Source organism: Crocuta crocuta, unplaced genomic scaffold (genome assembly GCF_008692635.1).
Source record: "Crocuta crocuta isolate KB4526 unplaced genomic scaffold, BGI_CrCroc_1.0 scaffold258, whole genome shotgun sequence".
Classification (NCBI taxonomy): Eukaryota; Metazoa; Chordata; class Mammalia; order Carnivora; family Hyaenidae; genus Crocuta; species Crocuta crocuta.
In genome coordinates this window covers 13,674-41,234 of record NW_027532842.1, presented here as the reverse complement: position 1 = coordinate 41,234, position 27,561 = coordinate 13,674, and the positions used below count along the sequence as shown (strand labels likewise).

General features: G+C 40.1%; 1 protein-coding gene across 1 annotated transcript in view; it reads left to right on the top strand.

Annotated features, from left to right (window-relative positions):
- Nucleotides 1–27,561, top strand: part of B3GLCT (beta 3-glucosyltransferase) — a gene marked incomplete at its 3' end in the record, with an annotated part of 86,131 nt that overhangs the window by 45,484 nt on the left and 13,086 nt on the right. The window contains exons 8-12 of the mRNA XM_077745410.1: nt 2,955–3,018; nt 9,308–9,427; nt 11,052–11,121; nt 18,002–18,115; nt 20,019–20,118. Coding sequence (XP_077601536.1) covers nt 2,955–3,018; nt 9,308–9,427; nt 11,052–11,121; nt 18,002–18,115; nt 20,019–20,118 — 468 coding nt within the window. The remainder of the gene's footprint in view (nt 1–2,954; nt 3,019–9,307; nt 9,428–11,051; nt 11,122–18,001; nt 18,116–20,018; nt 20,119–27,561) is intronic.

Here is a 27,561-nt window from a genome sequence, read left to right as displayed (position 1 = left end):
TGACTTTATGGCCCTCTCGGTAGGTAGGGCAACTGTGTATAGTTACTTAAGTATTTCTCCTGCTCAAGTCATCAGAAAAACTGGTTACTTAAAAACATTTTATGACACACACTTTTTTAGACTATTTCTCACCAAAAACATTTGTCCTAGCAATCCCACATTAGTGAGTTTGGGATTAACACTGCCTAACATTTCCTGGTGATCCTTCTGTGTGATCTTCTAACAATAGTGTCAATAAAAAAGTACTTGCGTTTTTGGAGACATTTACAATAAGAATGCAAAATGTTCTCTTCAAACAGAACAATGTTACTGGTTTTATCTCTTGTTTTTCCACTGGTAAAACTTATCTAGATTTCTTTCAATAGTTTGCTCTTTTGACTAGCTCACGAATGGGACTGTAAAAGTCAGCTAGGAACTTTTCCTAATATGGAGGTGAAGAGGCCCTCTGTCTGTTGCTAGTTTCCAGTCTAGCTGGTTGTGTCCTTAGGCTGTATTATTGGGACATGACTTAATGCCTTCTAAAAATAGGCAAGCTGAATATCAAATGTCATATTTTCCAGGAATTGAATATTTAATGAGGAAATATTTTATCTAAGTAATTGGAATTTCTGCCCTTAATTGTTTTTTCTGGCATTGTTGCTTACTGAAATTAGCATTTGAAATACCCTTGTGCTGTCTTGTTGTATAGAAAAGGGAAACCTAGTTCCCACTTTTAGGACTTGCCTTTTAAATTAGGTGAATGCCCTGCACACTTTTAGAACTTGACCACATTTTCAAGGTGACTGACTTAGGCTCAGGGTGTCAGTGAGGCTGACCCGTTGACATGAAGTTTGTGATGTTGAAATAACCCTCACTCAGGGTGATGGTAGACTCCATGGGCTGCTAGACATGGCCTTAACACTGTCAGTATCCAAGGCACCTGGGTGGCTCAGTAAGTTGAGCATCCAACTCTTGGTTTTGACTTAGGTCACAATCTCGTCATTGCAAGAGCCTGCTTGAGATTCTCTCTTCTCCCACCCCCTCCCCTCCCCTGCTCGTTCTCTCTCTCTCTCTCTCTCTCTCATAATAAATAAATAAACAAACAAAAAAACTTTAAAAATGTCAGTATACATGTCTGTTTGTCCTCAAATTGCTCAGTGTCCATCTTAAAGAAATTCTGTCAGTGGTCTTCAAGTTTTGCCTGTCTGAGATTTCCCCTCAAACACAAATTTTCAAGAATGAAAGGACAAAGAAACTTAAAAAGTCAAAAGAGTAGAAAACATGTTGAGGGCAACAAGTTGGAGGTATTTATTGTCTAGTAAGAAGTGGCATGTCATGCATGGCCATCTGACAGTGGATATCACATGCCATTTGGTTCCCATCACAATTCTGTGTCCCTTGCCTGTGGCAGGAAGCCCAAGTATGACTTTTTCTGTCCTCAGAGTCTGAATGTGATCTGATCAGATTTCAGAGGCACTTGGCAAGAGTCCAGATTCCAAAGTTAAAAACTGGCTCGAACTGAGCAGAAATCAAACTGATCGAATCAAAAGATTCGATGCTGGGGCAGGTTTTTTTTCTCCTACTGTCTTTTGGGAGTGTATCTGAGAATGCTGTCTCTGTGCATGTCCTCACCCACTCCTGCTGACAAGTCTGTGGGCAGGAACTGCGCAGGAACGTGACCGAGATTCCGTGGGCTGCCTTTGGAGCGGCCTGCCGCCGAGCTGCATTCCTATCTACCCTGAGACAAATGCTTTAATACTATCCGTAAATTATAACCTGTGTCCTTCTTTATCTTTCCTCTAATTAGAAGGAAATTTCTACAGAACTCTTTGTGGTTCAATGAGGCTGAAAACTCAGTAAAGACTTGTGACACTTATTATTACTTTTCCTTTAAAAATCACTATTATTTCTCTACAGTTAAAATATGTGTTGGAGGGGTTGTAATAGAAACTGATGGTCTAGTCTCTAGCCCTGTCACATATATGGAACCGTATGTATTTCAGTGGTCTGGGTAAGCACGTAATTCTACCTCACTGAGTTTGCAATCAAAGCCATATCTTGCCTTCATCCATTCAGGCAGCTCACTGATGCTCCTTCTGGCCAGGCACGGTGGGCGGGCGGTGCAGGTGACACAAGAAGCCATAGCACGGAAGGGGACTCCTACACAACAGGATGTAGCACACATGATAAAACTAATGGAGCTTCCTTCCTGTCCTGGGAGCAAAGGAAGTTTCCATTTGTGCTGCTGGGCGAGTCTGGCAAACGTCTGGAGAAAGTGCCCTTGGGCTTGATCTTGAAGAAAGGTTTGCCAGGTCAGGTTGGGGCATGGGAGTGCTAGGCAGATGTTGGGCAGGAGAGAAGAGGGGCAGGTGTGCGCTGTGGGCACAGCGGGTCAGTGCCGAGAAGCTGTGCAATGGTGATGCTCTCCTCTGCACTGAAAGGAGCCACTGAACACTTCTTTAAGCAAGAAAAGGATTTGAAGTGTTTTGGGGTTTTTTTCTTTCCTGAAACCACATTCTCACTCCCCCTAAAACTCCACGAACTGTAGTTCTTTGGGTTATTAAAAGAAGGAGACGGAAAAGTAGCAACTTTGTTTCTGTCATGCAAGTCTTTTCTTTGTCCTCTACTCTGTTGGTATTTGGTGTAAAGATTTATCAGGAGTCAACAAACTTTGTGGCTTTGTTGTTAAGGCATTTAGTTTATGGTATTGTATTTTACATTATTGGCCAGATGTTGTAACAATGAATGTTCCATTTGCAAGCTCCTTGCTTGCATTCATTTCCTGGCCAACAAATAATTCCATTTTCACAAGTGCTTTGCCTCAAGGAAATGTGAAACTCTTTTAATTTTATGTTACAGTGTGTGCTTTTATCTATTTTCAAACATTAGAAGGTCTCAAGAATGTGTTATTCTTGTTGATGGTTCTTCTGATTAAAAAAACCCCAAACAAACCTCAAATTGTACCTATTTTCTAGGCTTACCAAGAGGTTAAGGAGTGAATCTCTGAAATCCGACTTTACGATAGATTTAAAACACGAGGTACGTCTTGTTTTCTTTTTTAAAAGTTGTAGTAATTGAGAATTCACGTGTTTTGATATAAAAGGTGTTTTTCATTCCCTAACAGTGCATCCCTTCCCAAAGTACATTTTCTCCCTACCAAGGTAATTCTTCTCCAGCAAATTAGGTCTTTGTCTTTAAACTCACTTTCATCATGTGGGTGGAGAAGGAACAGTGGAAAAGGTTGCATCTGTGATTCTTGATTTTTTTTTGTTGTTGTTGTTACAGCTAGGCAGGTGAGGGCAGAGGTGGATGCCTAACAACAGGCACAAACGTCATGAAAGTACCGTTGTTCTTCTTGGGTGCTTTGGTGGTACATATGCGTGGGTCATATCTCTGTGCTTGGCCCTCTGGGGCAGAATCGAGCCAGTTGGTCCCAAGCAGGTGGCTGTGGCATTCCAGGGATGTGGGACCCCACCATCCCTGGTGTCTAGTGGACATCTGTGACCAGTCATCCCAGAGGCAGGTGTCCCATCATTAATCATCCCTGAATCCTTGTTAAGAAGGTTTCTTTGTGGGTTTCATTCACAGGTGCATCTCACTGCTTAAAACAGCCTCCCTTTCACTCTGCAGGAATCTATATCTTAGGACAGTGCAGTCAGTCTGGACATGCACTGCTGGCCGGCTGCCAGAAGCAAATAAGGGCTCTCACAAGACCTTGCCTTCTTAGGTGCTTGAAGGTGATGAAATAGCCTATTTGAAGAGAAATATACATGTAAAAAAATCATTCTTCTCTCCCACAGAAAGGAAAGAATGACTAATCAAAAGTGCAGGCCTACCTCGATGTTTTTAATGAAATGTCAACTTTGGTATAGATACCCAGGTTCAGGAATCTATTAGAAATTAAATACACACAGAAAATATTTAGAACCGATGTGAAAGGTGTGGCGATCAGTCACAATAGCTAAAAACCCACCACCACCTGCGTAAGAGCTAGACCATCATAAGTGGATTTGAGACCACCTGAATGCGACTTTCCTGTATCCCCTTCATTCTCACTAGTAAATGCTTCCTTTGAAGTCTCTATTCCTTTTCTTCATATGTTTACATCATAAACTTTTCTTCATAAGTTTACATCATATGACTGCATCTCCGAATAACATATTATGCAGTTTTTATTTATTTTATTTATTTATTTTTTAAAATGTTTTTATTTCTGAGAGAGAGAGAGAGAGAGAGCGAGTGAGAGCGAGCATGAACAGGGGAGGGTCAGAGAGAGAGCGAGATACAGAATCTGAAGCAGGCTCCAGGCTCTAAGCTAGATGTCAGCACAGAGCCCAACGCAGGGCTCGAACCCACAAACCGTGAGATCATGACCTGAGCCGAAGTCGGACGCTTAACTGACTGAGCCACCCAGGCGCCCCTTTATTATGCAGTTTTTAAAAAATATTTATTTTTGAGAGAGAGTGTGAACAGGGGAGGGGCAGAGAGAGAGGGAGACACAGAATCCAAAGCAGGCTCCAGGCTCTGAGCTGTCAGCACAGAGCCCGACGTGGGGCTTGAGCCCATGAACTGTGAGATCATGACCTGAGCTGAAGTCGACACCTAACCAACTGAGCCACCCAGGCACCCCCATAGTATGCAGTTTTGTGTCCTTCTGGACTTCATATAAACAGAGTTGTACCATGAGTATTGTTTTAACTTGAAGCTTATCCATGTGGCCATGTGCAACTCTAATGAACTTATTTTCACTTCCTGCAGGAGTATCAGTTTACTTACCCATTCTCCTGGTGCTGGGCTTCTGGATTGTCATGGCTTTTCTGCTGTTATAATCATCACTTCTATGAGTATTTTTGACATGTGTCATGATGATCATCTGCGGGAGTTTTCCCAAGGCAGAGGCCTTTAAACTATTTTTTTTGACTGTGACCCACTTTAAAAAAATACATTTTCCATTGTGACCCGACATATCAGTGTGTGTTGTTACTGTGTTTTGTTATTGATTTCTAACTTAGCATTATAGTCTATAGAAATATTTTCCGGTTTGCTTTATGGCCTGGCTCATGTTTACTTTTCATAAATGGGGTAAAAGATGTATATGCTATAATTTGGGGGTATAATATTCTCTTTATTAGGTTAAAGGAGAAGTAGATTTAATCTAATAGGTTAATCTTCCTCCCTTCCCCCTTTTCTCCCATCTACTTTTGTCTGCTTGATCTATCATTTATTAAGGGAGGAAGGGGAAAATCTTCCATAATAATGTGGATTTGACAGTGTCTCCTCTTGTAACTGCCAGCTCTTGCCTGTTATACTCTGAGACTCTGTTAACTAAATGCTTACAAGCTCACAATCATTATGTCTTCTTAGGAATTTATCTTTATTTCTTGTGATGCTCTTTGCCCTAATGTGTATTAAATGTGTATTTAATGTTATGAATATTTCTTTACCACCTTTCTTTTGGTGTTTGCTTCATAATTCTCTCTCATCTTTTTCTTAAAATTTTTTAATTTTTTTAAAAAATTTATTTCTGAGAGAGACAGTGTGAGCAGGGGAGGGTCAGAAAGAGAGGGAGCACAGAATCTGTAACAGGCTCCAGGCTCTGAGCTGTCAGCACAGAGCCCAATGCAAGGCTCAAACCCATGAACCATGAGATCATGACCTGAGCTGAAGTCAGACGTTTAACCGACTGAGCCACTCAGGTGCCCCGTCTCTCTCATCTTTTTCTTATAACCCCTTTGTGCCCTTACTCATTGATTGAGAGAGAGACAGAGAGTGAGAGAGAGCATGTCTGCATGTGAGCTGAAAAGGGGCAGAGGGAGAGAGAGAGAATCTTTTTTTTTTTTTTAAACAGAGCTGTTTTTATTTATTTCAATTTCTAATTCCTATTTTTTTGGTGGAAATTTCNCTTACTGAGATCCACACAAGCTCACTGCCACCTTTGTTCGGGGCCATTCTCTGCATTTCTCCATGAGATCAGGAGATCAGGTTTGGCCCGGCCGTAAATAAAACCTTGTCTCGCTTCTATTCGGCGTTTGGTGGTCTCTTCGACAATCACCCTGTTTCAATTATTATTATTTTTTTCTCCCAGTTTGCCCATCTTTGTCTTTAAACCGGGTAGCAAATTTATATTTACACTGAACATGATTACCATCATATTTTAATCGATTTCTGACACTTCATTTTATCCCTTGCCCCTCATTTTATATGGCTCTTTTTAAAAACTTCCTTACTTTCTGGGGCACCTAGGTGGCTCAGTCAGTTAAGTGTCTGACTTCAGTTCAGGTCATGTTCTCACAGTTGGTGAGTTCAAACCCCATATCAGACTCTGTGCTGTCAGCTCAGAGCCTGCTTTGGATCCTCTGTCCCCCTCTCTCTGCCCCTCACCTGATTGTGCTCTCTCTCTCTCTCTTAAAAATAAAAATGAAAAAATAAAAATAAAAACATCCTTACTTTCAATATAGATTGATTTTTGTGTTTTTTCGTTTCCCATTTTTCCCTGCTCTGCTGTTTTGGAAATTCAGTCTCTATATCTGTACCTTACTGGTTAATTAAAAAACTTTTTTTTAATGTTTATTTATTTCTGAGAGACAGAAAGAGTCAGAGCATGAGCAGGATAGTAGTAGAGAGAGAGGGAGACAGAATTGGAAGCAGGCTCCAGACTCTGAGCTGTCAGCCCAGAGCCTGACGCGGGCTCGAACCCACAAACTGCGGCATCATGACCTGAGCCGAAGTCAGACGCTTAATCGACTGGGCCACCCAGGCACCTTGTCCCTGCCAAAAACCTTACTGGTTAATTTAAATATTTTAACATGCGTTCTTAACAATTGCTAGTTAATTGATCACCTAAAAAATTCAAGGGACTTAGAATAATTGAACTCTGATTTTCCTCATCATGATTTATATACTTTTTGTTGTCTAGTATTTTTTTAACCCCTCAACTTAAATATTATCTTTATGTAGTTAACATTTGTATTAGCTTAACCATGTATTTACTGGGATCAGTTTTACTCTTCCTGAAGCATATCCTTTAGAATTTCCAATAGCGTGGGAGCAAATTCTAAATTTTTTTCCTTAAAAAACATTTATATTGGGGCACGTGGGTGGTTCAGTTGGCATACGACTCTTGACCTCAGCTCAGGTCTTGATCCCAAGGTCGTGAGTTCAAACCCTGGGTTGGGCTCCGCACTGGGTGTGAAGCCTACTTAAACAACAACAGCAACAACAAAAGAACAAAACATTTATGTCAGCTTTGTTCTTCAAACATAGTTACCTTGTGTTTATAGTTGTAGGTTGTCTGTCATTTTCTCCCATCACAGTGGGGTCACTGCACTGTGTTCTGGCTTCTCTTATTGCTGTGGTAATTGATGTGGGAAATAAACATCAGTCTCCTGTGACGTCTTTGTAGGTAATCCGTCATTCTCTTTGCCTGCTTTTACGATTATTTCTTTCTTTGTCTTTGGTGTTCTGCAGTCTCACTATGAGATGTCTAGATGTAGACTTTTAAAAAAAAATCCTGCTTGGGATTCACTGACCCTTACATAATTTTGGAAACTCTCAGCCATTGTCTTTTCAACTATGTTCTCTTCCCCATTCTCTCTGTTGTCTCCTCCTGGATCTGTGCTAGCTCTCTGAACTTTTACATTTCCCACCTCTGTTTTTGCTGTTCTATTTCAGATAATTTGGAGACCTTCATCTTTTAGTTCCCTAATTTTTTTAAGTTTATTTATTTATTTTGAGAGAACAAGCACAAGCAGGGTAGGGGCAGAGAGAGGAGAGAGAGAATCCCAAGCAGGCTCTGCACTGTCAGCACAGAGCCCGATGCCAGGCCTGAACCCACAAGCTGCGAGATCATGACCTGAGCCAAAGGCATATGCTTAACTTACTGAGCCACCCAGGTGCCCATAGTTCCCTAATTTTTATTCCCCTGTGTTTAATGTACTATTTATCCTAACCATTACATTTTTTCATTTTAATTGTATTTTATTTTTAAAAGTGTTAGTCATTTCTTTTTCAAATTTGCTTATTTTATTTTATTTTTCTTTAAATGTTTTATTTATTTCTAGGAGAGAGAGAGAGACAGCGTGAGCAGGGGAGGGTCAGAGACAGAGGGAGTCACAGACTGAAACAGGCTCCAGGCTCCGAGCTGGCAGTCAGCACAGAGCCTGACGCGGGGCTCGAACCCACGAACCGCGAGATCATGACCTAAGCGAAGTCGGACGCTTAACCGACTAAGCCACCCAGGCATCCCTCAAATTTGCTTATTTTAGATTAACCTTTAAACAATGTTTTTGCTGAAGCATGAAAGCATTTGCTTCTTTGTGAAAATATATTCAACATAGTAATTTTATAATCTGTGTTTGATAATTCCATGACCTGGAGTCTTTTTGGTCTGATTCAGTTTTGTCTCCTGGCTCTCGATCATCAGCTCGTGCCTTTTTGCTTTTTGTGATCTTTCTCTGAGCCGTTTTGGTTGGAACTGTATTAGTGGTAATCCTCTGAGTCCTACATTAAGGGTGTGGGTTCCCCAAGAAGGATTTGCATTTGCTTTTCCTGCTGCTAGAGGATTATAGTGACGTGGGGCTGATGCAAATTACTGTTTGAAGTGATTTGCACACTGGAGGCACAAATTAGGGAGGCTTGGGATTTGATTACAGAATCTCAAAGGAGATTTGGAGATGATTTTTCCCCTCCATCTAGCTCCACAGTCCTAGCTCTATCGTGGGGTTTGCTCTTAGGTACCTCCCACCTCAGGTGCGTCATAGTCTTTATTTTCCTCCTACCAACCAGAAACACCATTACCAGAGTCCTCCACCTGCTGAGGAAAATTACCCTTGTTGCCCTTTTCCCCAGGCTCTTCCTTTTGCATTTTTGTCCTCAGGTTCCATACTTTTGTGGCAATTTAGCAATCCATGTAGTTATTTTAAAGATATTTTCTCCAACAGTTTTAGATGTTTTCAACGAGTTGGTTAGTCAAGGTATATAATTTACATCCTGCAGAAAACAAGCCTCCCAGTAATATTTTCTTTCATCTTTCACGGCATTGTTTGAGAAACCCTAAAACAGCTTCCCTGCAGTTGCTTATGATGACTTTGGAATTGTTTGGTGGTCAGGATATGGATTCTTGTCAAGAAAAGATTAGATTGACCCACCCGAGATTACTGTTTTTATAGGTAAAAAAAAAATCTGTTGAATATTGACAGATTGATATGGTTCCGTCTAAACACTCTGTAGAAGACGCGGTCTGCTTTCCCTTGGGATATTTCGTGCCTTCTAACAGTTGTGGTGGTGGTGGTTGAGTTCCTTTATTTATTGCCCTCTCCTGTCCTGACAGATTGCCCTCTACATCTGGGACAAAGGGGATGGGCATCCCCTTACGCCAGTGCCCGAGTTTTGTACAGATGCTGGGAACTCCCACTGTGCTACCACATTCCATTCTTTTCTACCACTTTGTGTAAGTAAGAGAAGAAAAGCTTTCTTGCATACCAAAGGGAAATCTGCATGCCGTGCATGATGTCTACACTGTACCTGTATACTGAGAAAACCTCAACATTTGTTATGTGCCAGGTAAAACCTCTATATCCTGTTTCTACTAATAACAGTCCTATAGGGTAAACACTATTGTGAGAAGTGTGAGAAGAGAAAGGTACTGAGAAGTACTTGTTCAAGGTCACACAGTGAATCTGGGGGAGGGGGAGTGAGGGCTTTGACAGCACAAACTCATTCTGGAGTCTTTGTGCAGAATTGCCTGCCACAGCTCTTAAGTGTGCCTGGCGTCATTTCTCTTGATGATACAGCACATGTCTGCTGGAATATCTATTCCATTTCCTAGAAGGGTGATTTCAAACATTTCCTGTTATACCTAAGCTTTCTCCTTAAGCCCATCTCCTCTCAGCTGGAGACCTTGATTTGATCTTACCTGAGACTGTCCAGAACTTTCAGAATGAACTGACTTGTTATGACATGCCCTTGGGTCAGTCCCTATGATGAGCCTGAAGACTCCTAAAATTCACTAGGTTGTTAAGAGTTCTTCCTCATAAAGGAAAATATGTGCATCATCCTCAAATGTTGTCTGTTCTTCCCAAGTCAGTCACATGGAAGTCTGTGTGTTACATTTTCAAATATGACTATAGGTACACACACACACGCATAGCAATAATGGGAGAGAATCTGTAATGTTTACTCAGTTCCTGAGGGGAAAATCTGTCTTTCTGGACATGTTTGCTTGTTCTTCAATGCTCTTCTAAGTAATCTGGTGGGGTCAGCCTCCTAGTGCCTTGGGTGACATGACAAAGCTGTGGTCAGATGTCACTATAAACCACCCTCAAATGATGTTTGAGTTATGACTAAATATTACTAAAGGCCTAAGAGAATAAAGGGCTCAGAAGACCCCCACGAAGCAGTCCATGGCCTTGAGGGTAGGCTGTCCACAGTCTCCCTGTGTTTTCCCTTTCATTTGAGTGGTCGGCTTGGGCTCGGCCAGCTCAGGGCCCCATTATTGCCCCTCCTTCCCCTGCTCCAGTGTTTGAAGTCATCCTACCTTTGGCAGAGGACAGGATGTTGCTGTAGCCTAGACTTGGGTAGATAATACAGGGGCCATAAAAATACATCAAAGTAAGACCAGCCCACAGAAGGGAGTCCGCTCTATTTTACACTAACACATCCTCCCTTTGTTAAAATCTTCACCAGCTAGGAAGAGGAAAGGGAAGGTGACTGACATTTATTGGGTAGCTATAATGGGCTTAATAAATGTAGTAATAAAAGCAGCCTGACTGGTGGCTATTCTGACCATTTTCTAAATGAGCCGACTGAAGTTGAGAGCTGAAGACTGTTGTCTGGATGACACAGCGTGTATAGGGCAGGGCTGGGATTCAAGCCTAGGTCTGGCTGACGTCAGAGGCCTTATCAGCTCAACCACTGTTCTTGTTTTCCCCTAAAACTGAATCCTGGAAGCAGGTTTGATGTCCTTGATGTTGGTGAATTTCATCTCTATAGCATGTGAGATCTGACATGGGTGTGAATGGGGATGTTACTATAACATAGACTTGTGTATGCATATATGTTTTCTTGTCTTTTAGGGAAATCCAGTGAAGAAAGAGGATATATTTTTTGCAGTCAAAACATGCAAGAAATTTCATGGTGATAGAAGTATGTTTTGCCTTATTCATTTTTATTGAACTTTTAAAATCCAAACTGCCTTTTAAAAAAAAAGTACAGACCAGATATAAACTGAAGAAAGGGAGAATGACACATATATTGTTGAAGCGAAAGCAGTTATTTAATTACTATTCCTCATCCTACGGCTTCAGTCACCAAGATCAATTAGAAAGGATGATTTTGTATCAAAACAGGAGTGTCCCTAACCCTTCTGAATGGGGTTCAGAGCAGTGTTTTAAATTGGAAATGAGAAATCTCAGCTGTGTAATCTTGGACACAATGTGTGAATAACAATCCATTTTGCAGAGCAGCGTCCTATTTTGTCCATGCACCATCTCTGAACTGTACGAAGAAAGTTAGAGGGGACTTCAAGGTGGGAGAATCCCAACACAGGATGTTTTCTTGGAGACTAATCCTTCTTTTTACATTATGTTGGATGCACACGTTGGAACTTTCAAAGTAAGATATGCATGTGCTCGCAAGAAGATTATGTTATGGAAGACAGCAGGTGGCTTATACACAGTGGTCCCTTCTTGAGGAAATCTTGGCATGCAGACGAATGTTGTTTTTATTCAAGTTTTTGGTGTCATTACAGAATTCTACTAAGTTACGGTGATAATGTAGAAGAAAAAGCCCACCCTAAATATAAGTAGACATAATTTTTTTCTTTTTGCGCCTTATTTCAAGCTGCACTTTTTTGAAATTGAAAATTAGACGGTCTTTTGCATTTTCTAATTTTAGCATATATTTTAATTTTTTTCCATGAAAAGACTGTCGATTTCATGAAGAGTGCGATATTTATGTAGAAGAGATTTCTAAACCAGCTGGCATTTTCATGGGATTAGAGCTATGGGGGAGGTTCATTTATATAATTTATTTGATAATACGATTCTTACAAATTACACTTTAAAGGGGAACATTTTCCAAATAAAAGAATATTATTATTTGGAATTGAAGTAATGTTTAAGATATCGACATCAATTAAAATCTGGTTGTGATGAACAGTTTCTTAGTAGTACCTAACTGTAAACATTCATGTTTTCCTAAAATAGTTGCATAAAGTGCCAAGTCCTATTAAATCAGCCTAATATATGCACTCATTATACAAGGAGTCCTAAACACTATTAAAAGTCAATATAGTGTTAAAATTTTCATTATTCACAAATTTAATTTAGATTTAATATCTTTTTTCTTTTTTGAAAATCTGGAAGGGCTTTTGGGGACAATTTTTGACATATATACAAAAGTATCAAAGGAAATGAATGAGGTGACTGCTTTTTTTTTTTTTAAATAGCCATCAGAAGTGTTCAAATTGATATTATTTGATCTTGAAGCTGTACTTGGGAATAGTGACCATTTTCATCATATTGATGTTAAGGATGGTGGTGCCGGTAGTGGTGGTATATTCTCTCTTGAGACTCTTCCAGTGACGATAAAGCAGTAAGATTAGGGACCATCCCTATTGTATTTTTCATATTCTACATAAATGAAAAAAATGTTTGCTAATTTAATAGTTTTGAGTCATCTACTTGATTGCTTTCTTACTGGCATAAGGTTGAAATAATCTTTTCAGATCTCCGTCAAACGCTTTTATGTTTGAATTTTAAATCAAAGATCTTTAAAAATGACAAGTCTTAAAAGCCTGTGAGGAGCTTTAAAACCAAACCTCCCGAAGCCACCCAAGCCAGATACTCTGATTCACTGGTATGAATTTGGATCTGAAGTCATTGAAGCTTAAAAGGTAGTATTTGGCTTTCATAGTCGGGCTTCTGTGGCAAACCATGTTTAAACTTGAATGTTTGTTTGAAAAGATGGTCTAAGGCGGCAGGATTTTAGGGACTTTGATGTCCATATTGCCTGATGGAAGTGAGTCTGCCAGGCTACTGGGCTCCTCTCCTCCTTTTGGATGGCTAGTCTAGCCGCCAATTAGCCCAGAGGATTATTCAGTAATCAAATTAGTTACGTTGAGACCACCATAGTAACTGCTTCTGCTGATCTTTTTTGCATTTATGTGGTTTTTTTTTACATACATTCTATCGTCTGCCTTCATATTGACAATTCCATATGATGTGGTAATGAACGTTTTTATTCCTTTGATAGTGTAGAGAAAGCTGAGTGTGGGACAAGACATGACTGGCCCACCTCCTTGTAATCTATTGAATAGGAGAGCTGGGACTTGGGTTTTCTGGCTCCAAGTCCCAAATCTTTTCTGCCACAGCACAGCTATAGTGTAATCTCCTTGGCTGTATTACAGTCTTAACAGTTGACAAATAGTATTTGATATTCATGTTGGCGTTCTGCTAGGCTCAAGGTCATTTCTGACTTGTCCAGAAGGTGGGAAACTAGGCATTTTATTTTCAGTAGCAATGGGGATAGCCAGGAATTGAAATCCACAGATGATCTAAAAGATAAACCAAGCTGCTTGGACAGCAGTGGTAGTCTAGAGTAAAGCAGAATACAAGGGCTGGGGTGGGTTTGTTTCTTTTTTCTTTCCCTGTGCACATTGTGGTAAAAAACACGTGAAGTTACAAAGACCAAATGACAGGGGGGAAAAGCATAGATAAGACTGTGTATTTATCTTTGAAAAACTGAGAGTTGGTTATACTGTTAGAGACGTATCTGCTGGCTGGTTCTCGCTTGTGAGTATACTGCCCCCAGGTACAGCAGAAGACCCTAGCAATGCCGCCACCCCTGGCTCCTTATAATATTGGCCACGTCCAGTATGAGGGATGGAACTTTCTTATCAAGGCTCCAGTCAAGGCAAGGGAAAATATACCTTGAACTCATTTTTCATATTCTCGATGGAGAATTGATCATAAAGGCAGGTTCCAAAATTAAAAAAAAAAATTTTACATCTTGTACCTTTTTTGCCTAACAGTGAAACAAACGTTTATGTAACTACTTTGTCTGGATTTTGATTTAAATGAAATAAAGCATTCTTAGGACACAGCAAAAAATATATTCTATCTTTTGGCTTAAGAAAGAAATACATATTGACACCATTGAAATAGCAACACGCTCTTGAGATGCAAGCAGTTAGTGGGGTTTTAAAGAAACGTTACAAGTATTACATAAAGCAAATTAGGCGTAGCCTGTAAAATTATACTTAAGCAAGGAAAAGGTCTCTGAAGTTTTAATATTCTGAATGCTTATTCACTTTCTCTTGGGTTATGTGTTTTCTACTGTGTGACATGAGCTGTCAGAAAATGTAAAGAATTTTCTTTGCACCATTTTGCCATGTTCTTTGGCGTGTCTTAAGAATCTGGTGGCAGCCACTGTTTTGTTCAAGTGGCGGGTTGTGAGGTGCTCTCCTCCTGCAGTCTCCTCTGATTAAAGAGGTAAAATTGCTATTTGCTCAGCCTTTAGTTCCTTTTCACATCTTCATGAGCACCTAAAAATAAACACTTTATTCCTTTCAGATTGGGAAAAAAAAAAAACCCAACCCACCCTGTTATCTTTACTGCAGTCATCTTGTCTAGAAGAAGCAAATCTGAACAAACTTCTTGAGAGAAGTGTGTGCTAGTGTGTTCTCTTTGATTCGAGAGGCTTACAGGTACTGTGGTACAATCTGCTCATTTAGAACACAAGGCTTGAATTAAAATGCAGCCAGATGGAAGGCTACACTCCATGTCAAAGGATGTGAGGAGATTAATTATTAAAGAGAGGACTGGAGTCAGGTGTTGCCTCATTTGGCTCTCCCCCTGGCTGTTGAACAGATAGAGACGTTCCAGATTGCCTGAAAATGTCATTTTAGATCAGCCAGGAGGCATGCTTTTCCATTTTACATAGACCTCATCTTTAAAATCAGGAATTATATCACAGCTTTGGACTGTGTGTTTCTAACCCTCTCCTGAGGAGAGAGGAGCAGCCAGGGTTTTGTCATGGATGTGCATATGGAGAAAAAAAAGGTCCATTTGTCCATTGAAAACAGCAGACTTCCTGAAGTTAAGAGTCATTCACATGTGATTGTGTGGTAGTTTTTGTACAGTGTTTAAGTGGCTAGTTCATTTTCACATGTAATCAGAGTTTTGCAAGTAAATTCACCAGGGGTAAAAATGCGTGTTCTGTGCCTCGTAGCGAGATGCATCTCCTGCTTCAAGTCTGTAAAGCCATGTGGAAGATTGATGCCATCTGTGCAGTGGGCTTTTTTTTTAATAGCAAAGTTTTACTTTGCTCCAATTTTAACTTATCTTGGGGTCAGCCTTCATGAAAGAGGCATTCACTAGTGTTTTATTAAGTGGTAGATGGTATGATTCTCTGTATTGAAAATTAGGTAATAGATCATGTACATATATTGAAATATTTTCTCTAAGTTTAATATCTTTAGGAATATTGTACCTCAAAATAAATAGAACAAATTCACTTTAGGATTCAAACAATGCTAATAAAATAGACCAATATTTGAGAAATTTTAGGTAACTTGGAATCAACCCTAGTTGAAAATAAAGGTTTTACCTGCTGTTGCAGACTTACCTTTAGTTCTAAATTCCTTATAGCTGCCAGATGTGACAAACGCCAAGGGAGTGATAATGATCAGGGGACAGGTGATAAAAATTGTTGGAAGCTTTTGGGATTACAGAATCATAACATCTTACTATATTAAAATGGCTGGTATATTTTAGACGATTAGTAATGATGGCAACACTCTTGTGCCAAATGATGGGTTGCCCTTATCAATAAAATCTTCCTTTACACTAGTTCCAAAAATAGCCTTTTGTTGGAACTTCTACAAAATTCAGTCATTTTATTGAGCACCTACTATAGCCCGGCCACCATGTTAGGTGTTGGCGAATGAGCCCTACAGTAATTCTTACTTTCGGTGAAATTTATTTCAGCTGTTGCAGACAAAACCTGAAAGCAGGCAGTTAGGCACAGCAACGGACTCTATCACTCTTGATTTGAATAGCATTGAAATCAGATGAGAAGAAATGCCTGTGCTGTTTGAGAAAGCTGTTAGAGCAGATGGGAGCCAAGGGCTAGAGGCTGAGGACCATAAAAGCAGGCTTTGCACCACTTGCAGGACTGAGTGCTGGGGACTGAGGAAAATCCTTGACCTTTCCTCACAGCTTCTTCCAACCTCATGCAAGGGAGGACATTTTATCCAAGAGTGAAAATTTGGTGGCTGCAAGCTGCAAGGATCCCTTTCTGGGATAAGTCCCCTGCTTGTGATCTGCCAAGCAAACGGCCACTGAGGGGCCCAGGTGAAGATTTTTATTGTGCTAGAATTTGAAAGTAGAACAGAAGAGGATTTTCCCCCCTTTTTTCCCCCCACCCGCCCCAGCAGCCTTATCTATTATTATGCACTCATTTGTTATTATGTCATCTATTATTTATGCATCTTTGTCCATTTTGACATGAACAAATCTCTGCCTTTTTGACTGCAGAAAAATTACGTTTTAAGGTCTAACAGCTATTGAGTGGGTTAACATAGGTAATTTATGATTATAACAAATGTCCCGAATTTATAGGTGTTTCTTTCGTAAAAGCTGGTGAACAATGAATAAAATGGTGCACTTTTGTACTTTATATACGAGGGCTGTCTGAGTTTGAGGTGGTTGACGTGCATAGCCAGATACTTAAATTGGGCATTGTATTGGGAGTTTTTGCATACATTTTTACTTGGGCTGGGAAAAAGGAAAAAGAGAAATGATCTGATGAAAGTCTCAAAATACTGACCTGAAGATTTAAGTTCTTTGGAGTAGAGATTCTTAAATTACCAGGATTGAAAATCTAGATATGATGAGTTTTTTTTCTATTAAAACAACAGAAACCTCTTCTCCAAATTTAGCTATGCACAGCCAGTAACTGAAAAATAAGTATATAAGAAAATGATTACTTAGATATTTGGCCAAGTGAATTCCTATCACATAATCGGGCAGAATTCTCTAAGTGTGGAGATAGGAGATGCTTAAAGTTAGCTCTAAATTTCAGAAAACCTGGAAAGTTTTGTTTTTTTTAAAATTTTTATTTTATTAAAAATGTATCTGTTAAGGGTTGAGGTAAAAAATACTGTAGTGGTGGGGCGCCTGGGTGGCTCAGTAGATTGAGCATCCGACTTCAGCTCAGGTCATGATCTCACGGTTCGTGGGTTCGAGCCCCGCATTGCGTTCTTTGCGGGCAGCTCGGAGCCTGGAGCCTGTTTTGGATTCTGTGTCTTCCTCTCTCTCTGCCCCTCCCCCACTCATGCTCTGTCTCTCTGTGTTTCAAAAATTAAAAAAAAAATAAAAATAAAAAATACTGTAGTTGTTCTCAATAATACTTCTTCCATATTTTTCAAAAGTGTAACACAAGAATGTCACCCATCTGTGCAGTGCCTCTGGGTGGCAGGGTCATGCCCTCAGTAGGACTGACTGGTTCTGTTGGAATCTTTGGGTGGGGAAGGGTAGTAGTTTGAGAAGCCTCCTATCCTCACTGTAAGGGACAGAGCTTTGCATCTCAGCCAGAAACATAGAATATTCCCATCCCTTAGAGGTAATTTTAAACCTTACCCCTCTGAGAAGCATTTTAAAAATCCAGTTGTGAATTTTAAATGAAATAGCCTATGGGGAAAAGAGGAGAAGTAAACACAAGAGTTATTATCAGACTAGAGAACGTATCATGACATGGACCTGAGAAATGAGGAATCACTAGGAATGAGAAGCATTGGGCTCTAACATCCACTAAAAATGTCTCAAGAAGAGGGTTCTACTCCTGTGCTGCCCTTGACAAACAACTTGACCTTTCTCAGGGCAGAAAAAACGAACACATTAGAATACCTGAAGAAGAACAAATAATGGTTCTCATCCTTTATAGGTGATTGTGCTGCCCTTCTGAGATTCTAAGCTTCCTGACCTAATGGTGCCAGTGACTGTCCCTCCTCTCATTTTTTCAGTCCCCATTGTAAAGCAGACCTGGGCGGGACAGGCAAGTCTCATTGAATACTACAGTGATCACGCAGAAAGTTCTATTCCTACAGTACATCTGGGGATTCCTAATACAGATAGAGGTGAGTCCTTAATTCTCACTACTCTTATTCAGAATGTCCATTCTGAAAAGATAGTAAATTAGGATGAAAATAAAATATCTTATATATACTATGAAGTTTCACTTCCTTCTCTCCTAACATCTTTGTCATAGATATGGACCAATTCTCTCAGATTAAGAGCTGCTTTATAAGCACTAAGAAAGGTTGAAAGTTGCTACGCCGTATCGATAGGACTGAGCACATGACAATTAGGATTATTTAACAGACTTTTTTATGCCTTCATAATTCATTGTGGCCATAATGGAGTATCTCCAGTTAATTTATCATCCTCCCACACAGAGCTTCTTCTCATTGAATTTTAGCAGTTCAACCAGCCAGGATTGTTTTGTGCCTGCTCTTTGCCAGCCACTGGAGCCCCAGAAGCTGGGGAAAATAGGAAAAAAGCCGATGGTTTCTATCCTCATGAAGCTTATGGTCTAGCTCCTGTTTTGTATGTACTTGTCGAGTACTGTTTAACCACATTCTACACTGGTTATGTGTGGCATAAGCTCTGTGATACTCATGTATTTTGTTAATATTTTACTGAGTAATTTTTGGTAGTATACCTGTTTTTTTCTTCAGATTCTGGCTTCAAATTAAAAACATTTTTTATTTCAAAAAACGGAAGGTGAAATCTGGCCACTTTACCTTCAGATGCTCTTTGTTCATCTCAATTTTTATCTTGTGTTCCTGCCACACTCTTTTCTTTAGTTTTCCGGTTCCCCATGCCCTTTTATGAACAGAAAAAGAAGTAGCAAGTTGATTTTCTGGTTCTATAGAGTAATTTATCTGGATTATTTCATGGTCATGTCTCTCATAATGCCTTGACTGATAATGTACAGAGTAGAATCTTATAAGCCATTCCTCTAGTTATCAATTCTTCTGACAAGGTTACATATATTACGGAGTCTGTCTGTTGCTTTGTTTCAGAAAAATGATTTTAGACTCAGGTTTTTTTGGTAAGCTTGCTTTTTAGATTTCAGTTTAGGTTGCCTTTAAAAATCATTTACTCGTATATCTCTTATTCAGTTTCTTACTTAGTTTTTAGTCTGACATTACTATTGCTATTTATATTTTACCTTCCTCCAAAAGGAATTTGAGATGGCCTTCAGATAATGGTTAAAAATACACAAAGAGATCAAGAAAAATGAAAACAAAGGTCAAACTGAGTGGTTTACTATTAGTTAATATTAGCTTGTTCTCTCTGTGTCACCAAATATTTTGTTGAAATCAGGAGTATATTGCTCTTTATTGATTCGAATTTTCTTCCCACGCATTTTATTCTTACCTTGGGCCCCGGCATTTTCCACTAAAGCAGTGACATTTATCCGTTGGCATCTCAGGAGCTATAACTCTTAGTCCACACTGTTCTTTTCTGGGCAAAACCTGCCATGGTATCCGGCATATAGCAAATATTTATAAAGTAAACAAACAAAGGTATAATATCCTGCTTTGGTACCATTGTTTCCCTTTAGTTGTAATGCTTGGAATTACAAAAGTTCCTTCAGAATAAGAACATCTAAGGAAAGGTCTCAGGCTTTATAATTTCTGTGAGGCCTTACTACTTTGTCTGGAGTGGAGATACTAGCCCTAGCTCTGCCTCAGATCAGCTAAGTGGCCTTGTGTTATTCCCATCTCTGGGTCTCCTATTTCCCCATGTGTGAAGTAAATGGCTTAGCCTTCATGATTTCTAAGGTTCCCACACTGGTTCATGAGGCCTGTGAAAATGAGAAAAGGCTAATTTCTTAAATTTCTAATGATTTCTGTGCATGTCAACAGTTAAGCGTTTACTTTTCAAACCTTGAAACTAAAAACATTAAGATGAAATTATAGATGTATTTTAAAGAAAATATTACATTGTAAGTTTTCTTCTTGCCTTTCCTAGGTCATTGTGGAAAGACATTTGCCATTTTGGAAAGATTTTTGAATCACAGCCATGACAAAATAGCATGGTTAGTCATTGTGGATGATGACACGTTAATAAGGTAAGGTGTCCTTCTCATCCTAGGGTGGCTTTATATTCTACGTATGTTCATATTCAGAAGCTATGATAGGTACTTCTGCTTCTGGCCAAGATGGAGTAACAGGGACTAGATTTACCATCATGTTTCAAACAATGCCCCAAAGAGGACAAAGTATATGAAATGAGGGTTTTTTAAGACCCTGGACCTTAGGCAGCAAAGGACAGTGACCCGTGAGACCCAGGAAACATATGAAAGAGTTCTATGACGGCCCCAGCTAACCGCCTTTGGAGAGTGTAAGTAGCCACTGAGGGAAGGGAGCCCAGGTGGAACTTGGCCAACTCCTTGAGGGGAAGAGGTGACACTGGGAGCCCAGGGTGACTGAGGCCGTTAGCTTGCAGGACAGAGCACTGGGGAGGGAGCGCTGCACAGGAAGAACGCTGGAGGTCTGTTGGGGCTCCCCTCAAATATTCGGCAGAGTACTGATCAGTGCATACATGTAAGGAAACTACTGGAGGCTGGGGGGAGAACCAGCCAAGATGATGAGAGGGGACATTGTCCAAAACTCACACAGGGCTTAGTACCTGTTTGCACCAGCCAGACTAGGAGACCCTAGATTCATAGGGTATTGGGTAGAGTATATAGAAGTATCTTGCTTTAATAATGGTTGGATTAAGTACTGTTCCAGTCCTGCCTATGAGATCTTAAAAGACCAAATTGTTTCCAGGTAACTAGTCTGAATTCCAGCTAACAAAGCTCAAGATTTATAGAAATACCAAAATATCCATCACCCAACAAGAAATCACAGTGCTTGGCATTCAATCAAAAGTTTCCAAACATGGAAAGCAATAGGAAAATGTACCCATGATGAGAAAAATCAGCTGATTAAAATTGCCCCAAAAATGACAGCGTTAACTAGTTATTTATAACTACAAGTTCTGTTAGTTACAGCTTAGTGACTCTTAACATTTGTTCACAAAGGGACATGAAAGGTATAACCAAACTGAACTTCTAGAGACAAAAACTACCTTGTCTGAGGTGAAAAATCCATTGGATAAGATTAACAGCATTGGGGAAGTACAGTCATGTTTTGCCACATGTTCATTTAGAGTTTATTTTTTTTCTTTATATTTACCAGCAGTAATATCTCATTGTCCAGTAAGGTCTTAAATCTGTTTTTTAGCTTGAGCTTGTCACCTTTTCCTTCTAAGACTCTCAAATCATCCTTGATCACATGAACTCTTAAGATTTCTCCTAAGCCATAAAACTGCATAATTACAAGATGTAGCATCAAAACTTTAAAAACTAAAAAAAAAACATAAGTAGACAAGAAAGAGAAAAAGTGAAACTAGAATTTTAGAATCAGGAAAGGAAAAAGAAAAGGCAAATTCATCTCTGAAGTTATGACCAAAACACCCAAAAATAAATAAATTCAAATGAAAATTTCATAAGGGACATGGATAAAAATTAGGAAAGCATTCCAGGAAGTGAAAATGGGCTCTATTAGTTAAAAGGGTGAGAAAAAAGTGGTTAAAATGAAGAGTCAGTGAAGTCCAACACCTGTATAATTGGAGTTCCTGATTCAAAAAAATAAAACCTAGAAATAAAAGAGGCCCCTAATGTATACATTAAAAGGGTCTACCTGGTAGGTGCCATGGAAAATTGACCTGGGATCATCACCTGTTCCCATAGCTAGATAACACTAATAGATTTTGATGATAACTTCTTCTGAGTCTTGGCAAAATGATGAAATAATCTACAGAGCAAGAAACTAAGGCTGGCATCAGAAACAGGAGAGGAACATGTTAAACTCAAAAGACTGAATCACTAATTTTATACGCAGCTACAGTGCTCTTCAGTCTCAATAGGAACTTTCTTAATGTCCACCAGCTAAAGGAGTAGCGTGCACATGCATCCTTCCTGGGGTGTATATTAGACAAAGAACTTCATACAAACAAGAGAGATGGAATTTGGGTAAGGGGACTGATGGTTAACATTTCATATATTTAACTAAAATTAAAACAGGGCTGAGGAATAGGTATATAGGTAGGGGAATGGTATATAAACCTAATATGTTTTGACAAAGTATAGGCATGCAACTTTAAAAAAATGGAAAGAAAAGGGAAAGTAGGATAAGATCATGGCTTATTGTAGAGCTAGTAAATGGGATTCAAAGGATACCGTGTAAAATGGACAGATCTTAATAATGTTAAATAGGAGGGGCACCTGGGTGGTTCAGTCAGTTGAGTGTCTGACTTTGGCTCAGGTCATGATCTCCCAGTGTGTAAGTTCAAGCCCTGCTTCGGGCTCTGTGCAGAGAGAGCCTGGAGCCTGCTTCAGATTCTGTGTCTCCCTTTCTCACTGCCCCTCCCCTGCTTGCACTCTATCTCTCGCTCTCAAAAATAAGCAAACATTTAAAAAAATGTTTTTAATGTTAAATAGGAAAAAAACAATAAGGCATAAAAAGTTAAATACAAGAATAATGGGGGGAAAGCTTCCAACACCAAGAATATTTTTTAAAGCAAAAAGTAAAGAAACAGTAAATAGTATAATTCAAACCCAAAGTAATTTCAGTATTGAAACCAAATATTATGAGTCATGTCACTAAATCTGAATGGGTTTAACTCACCTAAGAACTTTTAAGATTGGTTCATAAAACAAATCCCAACTCTATGTTTTTGTGTAAGAGACATACATAAAACATAGTCCTTCAAAAAGTCTAAGAATAAAGGGATGGATAAAGATTTGCCAAACCAAAGAGAATTAAAANCAGATGTATAGGGGCACATGTACCCCAATGTTCAAAGCAGCACTCTCAACAATAGCCAAATCACAGCTAAGTGTCCATCAACTGATGAATGGATCAAGAAGATGTGGTTTACCTATACAATGGAATACTACATGGCAATGAGAAAGAATGAAATCTGGCCATTTGTAGCAACGTGGATGGATTTTGAGGGTGTTATGCTGAGCGAAATAAGTCAGAGAAAGCTAGATACCATATGCTTCCACTTATAGGAGGATTAGGAGAAACTTAACGGAGGACCATGTGGGAGGAGAAGGGGGAAAATAGTGGGGGAGAGGGAGGAAGGCAAACTATGAGAGGCTCTTGAATACTGAGAACAAACTGAGGGCTGATGTGGGGGGAGAGGGGAATGGGGGTGATGGGCATGGAAGAGGGCACTTGTTGGGATGAGCACTGGGTGTTATATGGAATCCAACTTAATAATAAATTATGAAAGAAAAAAAAAGCAGATATACCAGTAGCACTGACCAACGGGGGAGCACTGGGGTGCTGGCTGCCCCCACTAAAAGGAACCAGTCCTTCCCAGAGAAATCATGGATTCTAATGCTGAGGCAAGGACATTTGCCCTCCCCACCTTCGCCCCCTTACTTTCTGGTATAAGAAGAAAAGGATTTTCATTTAGGAGGACAAAGAAGCAAGCTTGAAAGGTTTCCCATTGGCCAAATCTTGGACTAGCATCATTAATTAAGGACAGCAATAAATTATGAACCATTAAGATTAGGAATCCATGAGTTTATGCTTATAAGAAATAGAAAATAGGCAAATAGGTAAATGGGGAAGAAGGGTGGTATATTAGAGTGGGCACCATGACAAAATACCATCGAGTGGGTGGCTTAAAACAATAGACATTTATTTCTCACAGTTCTGATGCAGGGAGGTCCAAGATCAAGGTATTGGCAAGGTAGGTTTCTGAGGCCTCTTCTGTTGGGTTGAAGGCAGCCACCATCTCTGTGTCTTCACAGGACCTCTTCTTTGTGCTCTATGGGGAGAGAGCTCTGTAGTGTCTCTTCTTATAAGGACATTAATTCTACTGGATTAGAGTCCTATACTTAGGACCTTATTTAACTTTAATTACCTCCGTAGAGGCCTCATTTCCAAATATAATCCCACTGGTTGTTCTGGCTTCAACATAGAAATTTGGTGGTGGCACAATTCCATCCCTAGCATGTGGGCTCTTGCTTGCTGGTTGAGGAGTTCTGACTGGTAAATGTGGAGGTAGTGATGGAGTGGGAAAAGCCATCACTTTGTAACCATCATAGTAAAGATTAAAGTAACAGTCATTAATGGATGCTGAACTAGGGGTACATTTTAATGAGGACCAGGATGTTTGCTGGTGTTAAAGAGTTTGCCCAGAGACTCTTAGAGATAGCAATGGAAAGGTGTAAGATGTGTAGATGACTCAGCTCACCTTGTCCCATGGATACACCCAGATTCCACACACATTAGTGTAATTAACCCAGAAAATGACACAAAGACTGGCAGAACAGAATCTTCACAGCCACACATACAGAGGCCACATCAACAATTGTAGGAAGGGCAGAGATGCAGTCAGGAACCAAGCTGATTGACCGGGCTGTCCATGGAAGGGCCACTATAAGCATGGAGAAGGGAGAGGAACAGACCCCACCCACACTGGGCACCCCAGTATGGAACTACTTGCACTGGGAAGATGAATCCCCATAACACTTAGCCTTGAAGACTAGAAGGGATTAACATTGCCAGTCTTTACAGCCTTTACACCTGGAGCTTTAAATTTCAGAGGCTCAGCTCTGGGAAAGTTGGAGGGTCATAGGAAATGGAGTCCTCACCCTTAAGAGACAACATAACAGCCCCACTGAGATACAGCATAGAAGCAGGAGTATGAAAAAACCTGGGAAGATTTATTAATCTCAGAACATATGCTGGAGGAGCAAGAATCTTAAGAGACTTCTCCAGGAACAAAAGAGTTGGCAGGCACCATTTCCCTTCCCTCTCCCCTATCCCCCAGCCTAGACACATGGACATGTGCAGAAGCCAGCACAGTGCTAACAGTCTCCATGCAGTTTGCTAACCATCCACCACCCCTGTGCTTTTCTGCAGACTGTCCCCTCCAACCAGGCCTTGGCAGGAGTTCTCTAAAGCAGCACCAGGTCTCCTGCCACAGCAGACTGGAGCAGACCTTGCTGACAGTGTACACCCCGTGCCCATGCTCTCCTGTAGACCCACCCCCTCTACCCAGCCCAAGCAAGTCCATCCAAAGTGGTGCCATAAGCCTGGAAATGTGCAAGCAGCCCCAGTGGGGGCCAGCACCACTCCAAGTGACTCCTGCCCCTGGGAGAGGGGAAGATAAAAACACACCAGTTCTACTGTGGCCCCAGCAGTGGCCTGGTGACAGACAAATGGTCTGACTGTAGGCCCCACCCACCAATAGCTTCCCAGAGGACAGTACAGGGAGAGTGCCCTGCAATTCAGTGCTACTGCGTCTCTGGCAGATACCTGGTCTGACCCAACTCATGCCCAAGGCGGCCCCAGACTAGCCCATTAACAACTGAGGGACCAAACCCTGCCCACTACAGCCAGACAACTGGGATGAAGGCAAAAGCAGCTTAGCCACAACAATAGGGGGCACACAACACACATTGGAGACAGCCCTGAAGTTCAAGGTTCTGGTGAATACAGGCATTGCACTACAGGGCATCACAGGATTTGTTCTTCATAAGGCAACTACTTTTAAGATCAGGAGATATAACTGTCTTTACTAGTACATAGAGATAGACCAGAGAGAGACTTAGACAAAATGAAACCGAGGAATATGTCCCAAATGAAAAGAACAGAACAAAATCACAGCAGGAGAGCTAAATAAAATGGAGATAAGTAATATTCCTAGAAATTTAAAGTAATGGTCATAAGTATATCCACTGGACTAGAGAAAAGAGTGGAGGATCCCCAAGACCCTCCAAGGAGAGAAAACAAAGAACCAGAGATGAAGATTCAATAACAAAGTAGAAATACACTAGATGGAATAGTACACAAGAGGAAGTAGAAGAATGGATTAGCAGCCTGGAGGACAGGTTGAACAGGAGAGAGAAAAAATAATAAAACAGATTAAGGTAACTCAGTGACAGCATCAAGTGTTACATTATAGGGATCCCAGAAGGAGAAGAGAGTAAAGAGGGCAGAAAATTTATTTGAAGAAATAGCTGAAAACTTCCCTAATCTAGGAAAGGAAACAAATCCAGATCCAGAGCCACAGAGAGCCCCCCAAAAGTCAGCCCAAGGAGGTCCACACCAAGACACATAGTAACTACAATGGCAAAAATCAGTGGTAAAGAGAATTTTAAAAGGAGAAAAAAAAAAAAAAAGAGTTACACAGAAGGGTAAACCCTAAAGGCTATCAGCCAATTTTTTTAGCAGAAACTTTGACTATATCATGCCACTCCCTTCTGGCTTGCAAAGTGCTACAAGAAAACAACAACAACAAAAACAAATCTGCAGCCAAAAATACTCTATCCAGCATGGCTATCTTTCTGAATAGAAGGACAGATAAAGAGTTTCCCAGACAAAAGTTAAATGAATTTATCACCACCAAACCAGCCCTACAAGAAATGTTAAAGGGGACTCTGAGTAGGAAGCAAAGACTGTAAGCAGGAGTAAGAAAAGTAGGAAGCACAAAAGCAGTAAAATTGTGTATATTTTAAAAAAAAAAAACAGTCAAGAGATTAACAAAAGAACGGATGTTAAGTATTACACTATATGCCTGAAATTGGGGTTGAGGGAGTAAAGATTTAGTGCTTTCAGAATGGGTTCAAACTTAAGTGACCCTCAGTGTAGACTGTTTATATGCATAAAATGTTATATATAAACCGATTAGTAATCACAAATCAAAAAACTAGTAATGGATATGCAAAAAATAAAAGGAATCCAGGTATATCACTAAAGAAAGCTAGCAAACTGATAGAAGAGAACAAGAAAGGAACAGAGAAGGACTACAAAAACAATCATAAGACAAAATGGCAGGAAATATATATCAACAATTACTTTGAATGTAAATGGACTAAAATGCTCCAATCAAAAGACACAGGGTGACAGAATGGATAACAACACCCATTGATATGCTGCCTACAGGAGACTCATTTCAGACCTAAAGATACATGCATATTCATAATGCAGGGATGGAAAAGCTTTTATCATGAAAATGGAAGTGAAAAGAAAGCCAGGGTAGCAATCCTTATGTCAGAAAAATAGACTTTAAAACAAGGACTATAATGAGACCAAGGATACTATATGATCATAAAGGGAACAATCCATCAAGAAGATTTAACAATTGTCAATAGTGATGCATCCAACATGGGAGCACCCAAGTATATAAAGCCCCTAGTAACAAAGGAAGTAACTGATAGTGATACGATAATAGTAAGGGCTTCAACACCCCACTGATGTCAGTGGATAGACCATCCCAGCAGAAAGTCAGTAAGTAAGCAGTGGCTTTGAATGACCAGATGGTTCTAACCAATCTGCTTACAACATACGATCCTAAACCAGTGGAATATGCAGTTTTTAAGTGCAGAGGGAACATTCTCCAGGATAGCTCACATGGTAGGCCAGAAAACAAGCCTCAACAAATTAAAAAAGATTCTAATCATATTATGCATCTTTTCCAACCATAACACTATGAAACTCGA